Below are 12,280 nucleotides of genomic sequence, written 5' to 3' on the forward strand. Positions count from 1 at the left end.
ACTCCCCCACCAGGCGGAGTTATGTGCCCTCAAGGCCTACAGTGATTATGTGATGGTGGCACTTAGTACACTGAAACAAACTGGTTTGCTTGTCTGTCTCCTCACTAGAATACAAGCTCTCTGAAGGCAGGAATTATCTTTCTCATCACGGTGTCCCTAGGGCCCCCTAGTGGCTGACACATACTCCTCGTTAAAGCCACCCCAGGGAAAAAAGGGGCTGGTGGTCAGAGTGGAAGCAAGATGGAGAAAGCAGGATTTTAATTGGAGATAGAGAGGATGAGGGAGGATGGAGCTGAAATATCACCTCCTCCAGGAGGCCTTCCCTGATCCCCAGACTAGGTTAGTCCTCATGTTATACATTCTCATTGCACACTTATTTCTCTTCCTCAGTATTTATCATACTGTAATTACATCATCATTTGGGAATTGTTTCTTCACTTGGCTTCCAGGATACCATAATCTGGTTTTCCTCCTACTTCACTGACTTGCTTATCCTCAGTCTTCTTTGCTGGTTCCTCCTCATCTTCTCAACCCTTTAATACCGGAATGGTCCAGGACTGGGTCACCTTCTTCGCTTACCTCTCTACACTCACTCCCATGGAGATATCATCCAGTTTCAAGGCTTGAAATACTATCTGGAAACTTCAGAAAGCAATGATTGTTGAAGCTCAGTGGTGGGTAGATAGGGGATCACTGTGCTATTCTATCTTTGCGTTTGAAATTTTCTTTAAAAAAAAAAAATAAATGGCATCTATACAATGAACCCCAGAGTTCTCACTTGAACTCCAAACTCAAACACCTAAATGTCAGCTTGACCTCACCTCCTTAACATCTACTAAGCATCTCAAGCTTCACTGGTCTAAAACTGAGCTCCTGATTGTCACCCCGTCCAAAATTTTTCTTTCAGCTCTCCTCCCATGTCTGAACATGGCGACTCTATACTTTCATTTGCTCAAGCCAGAAACCTTAGAGTTACCCTGATGCCTCAGTTTTTACCCGCATCCAATATGGCAGCAAATCCTGCTCCCACCTTGGTCCCAACCACCATCATCTGTCTTCTTGATTATTGCAGTAGCTTCTTTGATATCTTCCTTCTTCTGCCTTTATTGCCCTACAATCTCTTCTCAATCCAATGACTAGGCAACTAGGCCAGATACCGTTACCTCCCCATGTCCCTCAGTACCAGCCAAAGGTTTTCCAGTGGCCTGCAAAGCCCCACAGACCCCTCTGATCTCCTTTCCATACCACTCCCACCTTCGTCCCCAGCCCCTCTGGCCTTTGTACAGGTCCTACAACACACCAGGCATGCTTCCACCCCAGGACCTTTGCATTTACTCATCTGCATGCAATGCACTCTATCAGATGTCTTCATGACTCACCTGATGACCTGCTCTAAGTCTTGACTCAAATATCACCTTCACCAGCCCTCTCTGCCTATCCTTTTAAAAACTGCAATCTCACCTCAAAGATTCCCTATTTGCATCCCCTGCTTTATGTTTCTCCACAGCCATTATTACCACCTAAAATACTATCTCCTCTCACCAAAATGTAAGCTCCATGATGGCAGACATTTTTGTCTGTTTAATAAGATGCTGTATCCCCAGCACCTGGAATAGTGTCTGCCACATGATAAAGACTAATAAATATTTGTTGATGACATTAATGATTTGTTTTTTTTTTTAGATTTTATTTATTTATTTGACAGAGAGAGACACAGTGAGAGAGGGAACACAAGCAGGGGGAGTGGGAGAGGGAGAAGCAGGTTTCCCGAGGAGCAGGGAGCCCGATGCAGGGCTCAATCCCAGGACCCTGGGACCGTGACCTGAGCCGAAGGCAGACGCTTAACGACTGAGCCACTCAGGCACTCCTTGAAGACATTAATGAATGTCTGTCCTCCATACTAGGTTATAATCTATGAGCACAAAGAAGAGTTTGATTATCATTGTATCCAAAATACTAGGCATATAGCAATGTTTAACAGATATTTGTTAGGTAAGTGAATTAACAAAAAGGACAATTCACAAGGGGAAATGGTGCAAGAGCAATGGCATAGAGGTGAGAAAGAACAGGAATATTTGGGGTGGGGGAGACCCGTCTGTCATGGAAGGGTCACCTTAGGACAACAGTAGACAATGCACTTGGAGGGTTAAGTTGGTATCAAGTTGTAGAGTTTACTGCCTGATTTAAAAGGCTGTTTTGCATCCTCTAGGCCATGAGCAAAGGAGTGGTAAGGATAGAAGCACTGCTTTACAAACACTGATCTGGTAGCCATATCTAGCATGAGACTGTAGGGAGTCTCAAGTAGGGAGAACAGTCAGGAGGCTAGAACAACAGTCAGTGTGATATGGAAATCCTTTAACTGGATGCTTTGAGGTGGGGGGGAGCTGTAAAGAAGGGACACATGAAAGAGCAATTTAAAAAAAATTAGTAAGACTTTTTGGGCTGAATTGGGGGAAAATAATGAATCCACAGACAAGTAGTGTTTGGGTTTTGAGCACCATTACCTTGGAAATAGCCATAACATTAATATCAATAGAGAAACCAAGAGGAACAACCAGTATGGGGAATATGGTTTGGAGGCGGTGGGAGACTGGCATGTGGATAACCTTAAACTGACTCTAAAGCCTACTTATGACATCTGAAGCCGTGGGTGCAGACTGGATCTCTGAAGTGGAGAGGAGAGAGCCCAAGCGGAAGCTTAAGGACCAAACCATACAGAATGCACAGTCAGGAGGTGAAACAAAGAGGAGCCAGAAAGGGGGGCGGGTGGCAGGAAACTTATTGGAGATGTAGGAGAACCAGAATAATGCAGAGCCACAGAAATGAAAAGAAGTGAAAGTGAACGGAAAAAGAGAAAAGTTATTTAAGGCCCAAAGTCTTCCCCAAAACACAGCTTGGTCTTTTTTACTTCATTCAATCACACTGCCTGAAATTCTGCCAGTTATTCCTTTTGTGTTAGTAAGAATGGGGAGAGTGAGGTATTTATTAATAGTCGTTCTCACTACAAGTTGAATTATAGTGGGGTTTTTTTTTGTTTTTGTTTTTTAAAGATTTTAATTTTAAGTAATCTCTACACCCAACATGGGGCTCGAACATCCAAACCCAAGATCAGGAGTCACATGTTCCACCAACTGAGCCAGCCAGGCGCCCCTGAATTATTGTGTTTTAATCAGGTTGCTTTCCACCTAACCAACCCTTAGGGATGAGCTCATTTTATGGAGGTAATACTTTTTATTAGAAATATTGAAAGGATGGGCACCTGGGTGGCTCAGTAGGTTAAACGTCCAACTCTTGATTTTGGCTCAGGTCATGATCTTAGGGTTGTGGGACTGAGCCCTGCTTCAGCTTGGTGTTGAGCATGGAGCCGGCTTGAAATTCTCTCTCCCTCTCCCTCTGCTCCTGCATCGTCCCCAGCCCACCTCGCGCATGCGTGTGCACACGTGCTCTCTCTTAAAAAAAAAAAAGTATTGAAAGGAGAAGTGACAGAAGTAATTTTGGAGTTCTAACTGCTTAGGGAGGACTGGCAAGGATATTTTGGATAGAAAGAGGGCAGCATGAGGGTGCTGGGTAGGGGAACAAGGATATGGGGTTCTAAGAGGCGGAGAGAAGGATGTAGAAAGGGGATAGAACAATTCCAATGACAATCTGCAAATCTTCCTAGAGGAAGGATCCTGAGTTTTCCCTTCTTCCCAGAGACAAAGTGAAAAGCAACTTCTCTCTTTACAAAATTGAGAGGTGACCAGATGGAAAGGACGATGATGATGATGACAATGACAATAACATAGCACTTACCATGTGCCAAGCACTATTCAAATTAAGTATTTAGTCCTCCTAACAACCCTAAGAGGTACACTCTATTATTTCCATTTTACAGGTGAGACAGCTGTGCCCTGTCAGCCTGCCCTTAGCTCTGCAGTCTGGGGTTGCAGGTCAGAGATGACAGGGGTATACAGCAGCCTCTCTGGCTGGAAGCCCTCCACCTCCCACCTGAGATGTCTGCCCAAGAGAGGACAGGCAAACAAGCCGGGCTAGGGATATTTTGTCCCAGATAGTGAGCACGCCTTCCGCTGGAGGGTGGGAAAGAGGGACATTACCTGACATAATGAAAGGAGGTGGATATCAAATATCAATTACAGCTTTGGCCTGTCTCTAGACCTCAACTTTATTTTTTTTTAGATTTATTTATTTATTTATTTATCTGAATGAGTCGGGGAGGAGCAGAGGGAGAGAATCTTCAAGCAGACTCCCCGCTTAACACAGAGCTCGATGTGGGGCTAGATCCCACGACCCTGAGATCATGACCTGAGCCAAAACCAAGAGTCAGATGCCCAACCGACTGAGCCACCCAGGCACCCCTAGACCTCAGTTTTAAAGCGAGAAGGGAGCTGGTGTGTATAAGGAGCAGACATGGCATAGACTCTTAACTTAGAAGACTTAGGTCTGGCTCTCACTGGTTGACTTTGAGCAGGTCATTCCTTCTCTCTGGGCCACACTTTCCTCAATTACACAACGAAGGCATTAGATGAGAGTTAAGCCTCTGAGTTCCTTTACAACTCGAAAACTATGCAATTCTAGAACCTAGTAGTTGGGAATGACAAATTGTGATCTCTCTCTCCCACTGCATATGCTCAAGAGCATGATATTTTGGGTATAAATATGCCAATGTCTGCTGTCTGTATATGTGTATTCTGGCTATATGACTAAAACTTTAGCTGTTTGTGGGTAAATAAGGGATGCTTCTTGATTTTCCCCAGGAGAGACCAAACTGTGAGATAGTAAACTCTAAGATCAGTGACTTGAGGGCAAATGATTCTAGAGAAGGTTTTGGCCTGAAATCATTCTTTAGCATAGTTATTTTTTTCCATTTTTTTTCTTACAACCAAATCTAATTTAGTTTTGACATCAACCCTGTGGAATGGCACAGGTTTTTACAGAAGAGGGAAAAGAGCCTCAGAGATTAAGTGACTTGTTCAGGATCACATGGCTCATTAGAGCCAGAGTCAAAACCAAGGCCTAGGGCTTCTGATTTTGGGCTTGTGTATTCTTCCTAGTATTGTGCTGAGTGTCAGAAGAGACTGTGTGCATAGAAACAGAGCCAGATGGGGTCTGTTTCTAGGTGAAGGCAAAGTGGAGAGCCTCTAGCCAAAGGATGCCAGGCTGACTTGCCTGCCTTCTTTCCACGTCTGTAGCTTCCTGGCTGCAGTGTCCTTTCATTTAGACCAGAGGCTCAGAAGACTTAAAGATAATCGTTATTTCAAGAGCCAGGAACCATGATTAGAATTAATTAGAATGTCAGAGGGCAATGATAAGAAGTAATATCATTCTGGAGCCTCTGGCAAGATGTGAAAGATGTTTACTAACTCTTCTCAGAGAAGAACCTAATTTGCCCTCCTTCTCTGGGCTCACTTCTATGAAGCAGGGGTGTGATCACACCATCACTCATGGCTGCTGGGAGAATCAAAGGAGATTAGTAGGTTACAGTGCCTCTGAGAAGACACACAATGTTTACTTACTCATTCAACCGGCCGACATTCATTGAGCACCTACAATATCCCAGGAACTGTGTTAGGAACTTGAGGAAGACAAGACAAACAAGAACCAAGGAGCTCCAAATCACCATTACTATCTCCCCTCCGCCTTTTCTTATCTTTTCTTGTTCGGGGCCATAGGAGGGAAAATCTTCCCCAGCTAAGTGTTCCTCAAGGGAATTCTTTTTTTTTTTTCTTTTTTTTAAGATTTCATTTATTTATTTATTTATTTATTTATTTATTTGAGAGAGAGAGAGAGAGAGAGAGAGAGAGAGAGAAACAGCATGAGAGGGGAGAGGGTCAGAGGTAGAAGCAGACTTCCCACCAAGCCAGAAGCCTGATGTGGGACTCCATACCAGGACTCCAGGATCCTGACTTAAGCCGAAGGCAGTCGCTTAACCAACTGAGCCACCCAGGCACCCCTTCTAGGAAATTCTTGCTAGGGCCCAACCTCTAGGTCTACATTGGACCAGCAGAGGGCTCCCTCTGCTGTAGCTCATTCAACAAATCATTAATTCACTTGCTGTGAACCAGACATGGTTCTAGGTACTAGGTGAAAGATGGTGAACAAACCTACAAGGTCCCTGCCCTCAGAGAGTTCATCTTGTACTGGGGAAGGCAGACCTTAAACAAATCAACACACAAATAAACATCTATTCACAAATCGTGGTGAGGGTGTTATGAGGTGGAGAGAGAGAAGTAGAACTCAATTTAGAAGGCCTATCTGAGGAGACATGAAGCTGAGATCCTAGAAGGATGAGAAGTCAGCTAGCAGACAGCCTGAGGAGGAGTCGTCCAGGCAGAGGGAGCAGCATGGCCTAAGGCCCTTGACATGGGAGGGAACAGGTGTCTTCAAAGAACTGACAGAAAACCAGTGCAGCAGAGACCCGAGCAAGCAAAACAGTGGTGCTTGACAGAGCTAGAGCGAGAAGCAGGGGCCAGACCAGGCTGGGCCTGTAGACTGGGGTAAGAAATTAATTGTAAGTGCTCTGCACTTCTAATGCCTTCTTCTGTCTTCCCAGTGCTAGTAAAGAAACAACCTGGGTTACTCTGCTAGTTCTGCCATCCCATGATGGTGATGAAAAGTTTAAAGTTAGCTGGGAAATTTATCATAGCACAAACCACCACAGAAAAAAATGTCAGCTTCAGCTCCTTTGTTTTTAGGTGACTAACCTATAAACTCCTCTGACCCAGAACCTATGAACTGGGAGGTTGATGCCAAAGCATTTCATCCCCACCCCTACGGTGATCACAGATCTACAGAAATAAGTTAGCTAATTCACTGGTCATGGTACCTATTGCACATGGACTCCTTAGTTTACTCAGATGGCTCACATCTCTTGGGATGGAAGATTAATTTACCACTTAACACCCAGAAGGCGATGTAAATGTGCACAAATAACTGTAATAAAGGGAAGAGAGTGATAAAAGCCACACGAGGTGTAGCAGAGAAATATTATTGAACTATTAAAGCTCTTTCAAGTACATGCTATGGGAGCTATTGAGTGCTCCTCTATAAAGAAAACCAGCATTACAAAGTGGTAAGTTATAAGTGGTGCAAACACTGCCTCCTCTTGGAGATCACAGGAAGCCAGCCCAGGTGGAGATAGGTGCTCTCAAGCCCGGGAGGGCTGTAAATTGGTACTTTTGTTATCTTTCTGGGAAGAAAGTTAGCAACGTGGATCCAAGGGCCTCTAAAAAATTCACCTTGACCCAATAATACACTTCCAGGAATCCACCTGAAGGCGGCAGGGAGGAGATTTATTTGAAGATTTATAGATAAGAATTTCATTATAAGGTTATTATTACACTATCAAATGGCTAGAAACAACTTAAGTATCCAATCTGGATCACATAAATACATTATGGTACATCCTTATGATATACTAATATTTAAATGAAGTTTTTGAAGAACAGTAGTGACTTTTGGAAAATTCAAGATATCATTTATCATTTAAGGGAAAGTGCAAACTAATAATTACAATATAATAGAATAAAGGCTTTGACAGAGCAAGATGGGAACAACTGGGGGAAAGAAGGAAGGATTCCCAGGACATTCGAGGTGAGTCTTTAAGGATGTGTAGGAGTTTCCAGGTGGAAGGGGGGGAAAAAGGACAAAGTGGAGACCCCTAAACTCTGCCAAAGAAGACAGGGAAGGTAATACACGTCTTGAGAAAGGCTTGCAGGAGCCATACCTCTCATACAACCGTGGCGTGCAAGCCCAATATGTTTCCTTAGGTGAGTGGATGAGCCCTGCGGGTCACCAAGACTGGCGATCCTCTCCCACCGGAGAAGGGATGACCCCGTCCCAGGCCACGCCCACCGGAAGAGCTGGCAACGTAGCAGGGCCGCTGGCGCAGGGCTGATCCCTACGCCCTGGAGCGAAATAAATCCCAGGGCCCTCGTAGCTGCACCTCCCAGATTTTCCGGCGGCGCCAAAAAGCGACCTGGAGTGTTGGCGCAGCACGCAAGCGCAGTTGGCCGCTGGACCCCGGCGGTGTGAAATTTCACACCCAGATGAAGGTTGTGTGAGGCCTCCCCAGGTGAGAAGAGCGGCTCTGTGGTAAAGGTAGAGCACCAGGCCGGGCGCGGAGGCCACACGGAGTCAGACGGCGTCCAGGAACCAGAGCATTCCCTTCTGAGCATGTTGTCTTGGCTCTTATGGGCCACAGCCTCTCAAGGTCTCTCCCACTCTCTGGGGTCCTGCTCTCTGGTCCCTGGCCAGTAGGCCCCCAAAGCTATCCCTTTCGCTTTGGTTTTCATCCCTTGATGCTCTCCCCGCGGCCCGTCTCGGAGGTTTGAGAGGGGAGACTAAGGAGAAAAAGAACGTCTCTGGCCTAGCTGCAGCACTGCCCTACGGCCTGGCTTTGGGACACCTGACTTCTCTTAGGTGGCTCAGGGTTTGGTCTGAATTGTGTCTCCCGTGGGAATTGTGCATCTCCCCGGTTCCTGACCCAACCTGATCGAGGACTGGTCTGCCCTGGTCTTTCCAACCCAGCAGTGAGCTTGGACAGGCCCGGGGCTGTTTGCTTAAGGTACTAGTAGTTCCAGATAAAATCACTCTCCTCCCGTGGCTTAAACCTCCCCTTGCTCACACCTCTCCACGATGTGGGGTGTCTGGAGGGCTGCGTAGCTGAAGGACGCTGGGAAATGTGAGGAGATGTTTCCTCTTTAAAATTTGGATGTCATCTCTGGTCACCTGCACGCTCCTGCTAGTCACAGAGCCCACTCACTCTTGTCTTATGCTTGTCCCTTTGTACTCGTTTTACCTGCCTAGCCCCTGAAGGCAATGAGTTTCCTCAGTGGAAGTTCACTTCTCCATGGCCTCGCCTGTGGAGGTTCTCACAAATGCTTCTTCTCCTCTGACCCAGATCATGGCTCATTTGGATGAAGCAGCCCACCAGCTGTCCAGAAGTGGGACAACCCTCTATGCTGTGCTGGAGCTTAAGAAAGGTGCCTCACCGGAAGACATCAAAAAGGCTTATAGGTTCAGACCCAGCCTCTTACTAAACCCTGGAATTTGCCCCGCCTTAAACCCTTCTCTTTCTACCTCGCTTTCTGTCCCATTTTTAAATCCTCAAGCCTTCACTTTGGGTTGGATGGGGCCATCATCCTTTTCACTGTGGCATGGCAAGGAATTTAGACTTGGGCTGCTTGCCTCCATTCTTTGCACTCATGCATTCCTTCTTCACATCTAGAGACCTATCCCTGTCATTCATCCTACCTTCCTTCCCCAGCCATTTCCCAACCGTCTTCTCCCCACCCTCGTTTTGGGTATTGCCTGGGCAGGAAACTGGCCTTAAAGTATCATCCAGACAAGAATCCAGGGGACGCTCAAGCAGCAGAAATATTCAAAGAGATCAACACAGCCCACTCCATACTGAGTGACCCTAAGAAGCGGAAAATCTATGACCGGCATGGCTCATTGGGAATATATATATATGATCACTTTGGCGAAGAAGGCGTCACATACTATTTTACGATGAATAGTTGCTGGTTCAAGGTATACAATCCTTCCTAGTCCCTTAAGAATAAGGAAGGGGCGGGAGGCGCCTGGTGGCTCAGTTGGTCAAATATCTGCCTTCGGCTCAGATCATGATCCCAGGGTCCTGGGATCGAGGCCCGTGTCGGGCTCCTTGCTCCCTCTCCCTCTCCCTCTGTGCTCTCTCGCAAATAAATAAATAAATAAATAAATAAAATCTTAAAAAAAACAGAATAAGGAAGGAGGGATGACCCTCCTCTTCTCGGACAGCTGACCCTTCTCTCCCAGGGCAGCTGCTTCTGTTGTCCCATTTTGTGGGGTGGGATATGGAGGAAATGCTGGGCCGAGGCCACTCTTCCCTACCTTTCAGACACTGGTCCTCCTGTGCGCTCTGCTCACCTGCTGCTGCTGCTGCTGCTGCTGCTGCTTCTGCTGCGGAGCGCTTAAGCCACCACCTGAGGAGGTTGCCAGAAGATACCAGCAGGATGTACAGAATCAGCCTCCCAGGGCAGGTGAGAGCCATAGACAGGGCCTGAGGTAAGAGCTGGATCGGGAATGAGAGATACTTGGAGGTGAAACTCTGAGCCCTTAATATGGGCGGGAGTCTCAAGCCGGTGTTGAGGCAAAATGAAGAAAGAGAACAGGATACACTTGGTTTCTGAGTGGCTTATGCCACCAGCTGACAGTGGATGTAGTATTGGCTGGACGCCCGGGTGGCTCAGTCGTTAAGCGTCTGCCTTTGGCTCAGGTCATGGTCCCAGGGTCCTGGGATCGAGCCCCGCGTCGGGCTCCCTGCTCAGTGGGAAGCCTGCTTCTCTCTCTCCTGTTCCCCCTGCTTGTGTTCCTGCTCTCACTGTCTGTCTGTCTCTCTGTCAAATAAATAAATAAAATCTTAAAAAGAAAATGAATGTAGTATTGGCCTCTCATGACTGTTAAGCTAAGGAATGGGGTGGGAGTTAAGGTAAAGAATGGGTGGGAGGATGCCTTGAAAAGGCAGTACTTGAAGATGAAGTTCACTGCCTTTACTCGAAAGGAAGATGAAGTGTCTGATGAGATCATCCCCACCCTAAGCAGTTAAGAGTGTGGCTTGACTGAAGTTCACTATAGTGCCACCTAGTGATACTGACATGTAACTGCAAGGTAACGGTTTTCTCACCCCGGGGCGAAAAATTGTTACTAAATATTTGTATATGTGTTTTTCAAATTCCATCATAGGAAACAAAAGAAATTTTAGAAGAGGACAAGATGATAGTGAAGATGATTTCTAAAAGACGAAGAGGAGTGAGTATATATGGAAGCTAAAATGCAGCAATAATCAAAGGATAAGAAAAGAACATACACTAACTTCCAATGAGTCATTAGTAGAAAGTTTGTATCTTATACTCTGGATTTCAGGTGTTTATATCCTTACCCGCAGGGGGCTTGCTTTAAATTCTGGGTCATCATTCCTTCTGCTTAATAAGATGCCAACCTCTTTTGCCCCCAGGTGCTGACCCAGCGAGGGTGCCTCCTGCTGCCCAACACACTGGACACGTTGAAGAGGGGAAGAAGTAGCCCTGTCCTGACATTGACCCTGATTTGCCCCTCTTCTTATAAGAATCCCAACTTCAGAAGCATTGATGGCGTCTCTCCCAGAGGGGATGCCACCTCTGTCCTTGATGGTATCACTGACCCTGCAAATACAAGGTCACCCAGCCACTCTTCTTTTTAGCTCCAGTCCCAATCTGTTTAGACAGCACCCCTTCCATACCTACCCTTATGAGGTCTCAGGCAGTGGTGACAGACTTTTCCTGAGCATTCTTTTTCCTGTACCTTGGGATTTGGGCCAGTTTCAGCTGGTAGGGGCCCTGAGCCACTTGCATTATCTCCACCAAGATCCTGATAACTGAGCAGGGTGGATCCTATCCCAGAGCTGCTATACCAGTTGACCTTCCTTTGTTGCAGCGCTGCACCAAGAACTTTGCGTCAGTCTCGTTCCTCTGCCAGCACACCTTTCTGGGGCTGGTCTCACCTTTTTCTGGTGCCCATGTGCTTGACATTGTCAGCCTCATTGTCAGGCTCATTCTTTGCCACCATGAGTCAACTCATGCAAAGTATGAATGCATTGGAGGGGGAGGGGGAGTTATCCCACCCTGGATTCTCTCTGGACTCTACCCCAGCACTGCCCCCCTTAGCATGGGTCCTGTGGGCTGACTGAAGTTCATCTGTCAGTGCCTGCTTGCCTCCATCCTTTTTACCACATCTTATGCATGCTGATCACCATATATTTTGTTAACAGGGGCGTGAAACCTGTGATAGGGAAAAGATAATACTACTACAGACCCTTTCCCCATTCCCACACCGCCTGTTTTCTGCTCTCCACACCATTTCCCATCCACCCAAGGTCAGAGCCGAGTAACTCCTCAAACTTCTCTCTGCTGAATGGGAGAAGGGCTAAGGAATGTCAGTAAATAAAAGAGCTTTTGTCCAATCCAATGCATCTGTTGGGTCCCAAAAAGACAAATCGGGCCTGGGATAGAGGAAAAAGCCCGTGGGAGAAAAAGACAGAGGGCTGGTGCTCACATCTGAGACCAGCCGGCCTGGGAGAGGAGGAGTCCAGGACAACTGTGGAGTTGAGGCAGAGGCTTCCCAGAGCCTTGTGATTATGACTTTGTCAGTGCTCTAAAATTTCCCCGGAGACCAATTCCCCTGGTGCCCAAAATAGGTTCCTGGCACACAGGTCCTTTCTGCTCAGCTCAACTTCTCTCGATTTCCTAACAAATTTAAAGTC

General features: G+C 46.6%; 1 protein-coding gene across 2 annotated transcripts; it reads left to right on the forward strand.

Annotated features, from left to right (window-relative positions):
* Positions 1-8,902: 8,902 nt before the first annotated feature.
* On the forward strand, positions 8,903-10,778 carry DNAJC5G (DnaJ heat shock protein family (Hsp40) member C5 gamma). 2 transcript variants are annotated; one of them, XM_088026171.1, is made up of 4 exons: positions 8,903-9,015; positions 9,318-9,531; positions 9,881-10,022; positions 10,726-10,778. In XM_088026171.1, the coding sequence occupies exons 1-4, from the start codon at positions 8,903-8,905 to the stop codon at positions 10,776-10,778; spliced, it is 522 nt and encodes a 173-aa protein (XP_087882297.1). The 2 variants fall into 2 exon arrangements, with proteins under 2 accessions (XP_087882297.1, XP_027955134.1); XM_028099333.1 differs by having other exon boundaries at positions 8,903-9,014; positions 9,239-9,531.
* Positions 10,779-12,280: the final 1,502 nt, after the last annotated feature.

Source organism: Eumetopias jubatus, unplaced genomic scaffold (genome assembly GCF_037043125.1).
Source record: "Eumetopias jubatus isolate StellerSeaLion01/CBP00866 unplaced genomic scaffold, mEumJub1_p1.0 scaffold_9, whole genome shotgun sequence".
Classification (NCBI taxonomy): Eukaryota; Metazoa; Chordata; class Mammalia; order Carnivora; family Otariidae; genus Eumetopias; species Eumetopias jubatus.

Bases quoted from the DNA above. Each gene is read 5' to 3' on its own strand.
- DNAJC5G (XM_028099333.1), top strand. From the start codon at position 8,903: ATGGCTCATTTGGATGAAGCAGCCCACCAGCTGTCCAGAAGTGGGACA. The intron at 9,015-9,238 runs GGTTCAGACCCA...AGACCTATCCCT, and splicing joins AGACATCAAAAAGGCTTATA to GTCATTCATCCTACCTTCCT. The intron at 10,023-10,725 runs GTGAGAGCCATA...ATTCCATCATAG, and splicing joins GAATCAGCCTCCCAGGGCAG to GAAACAAAAGAAATTTTAGA.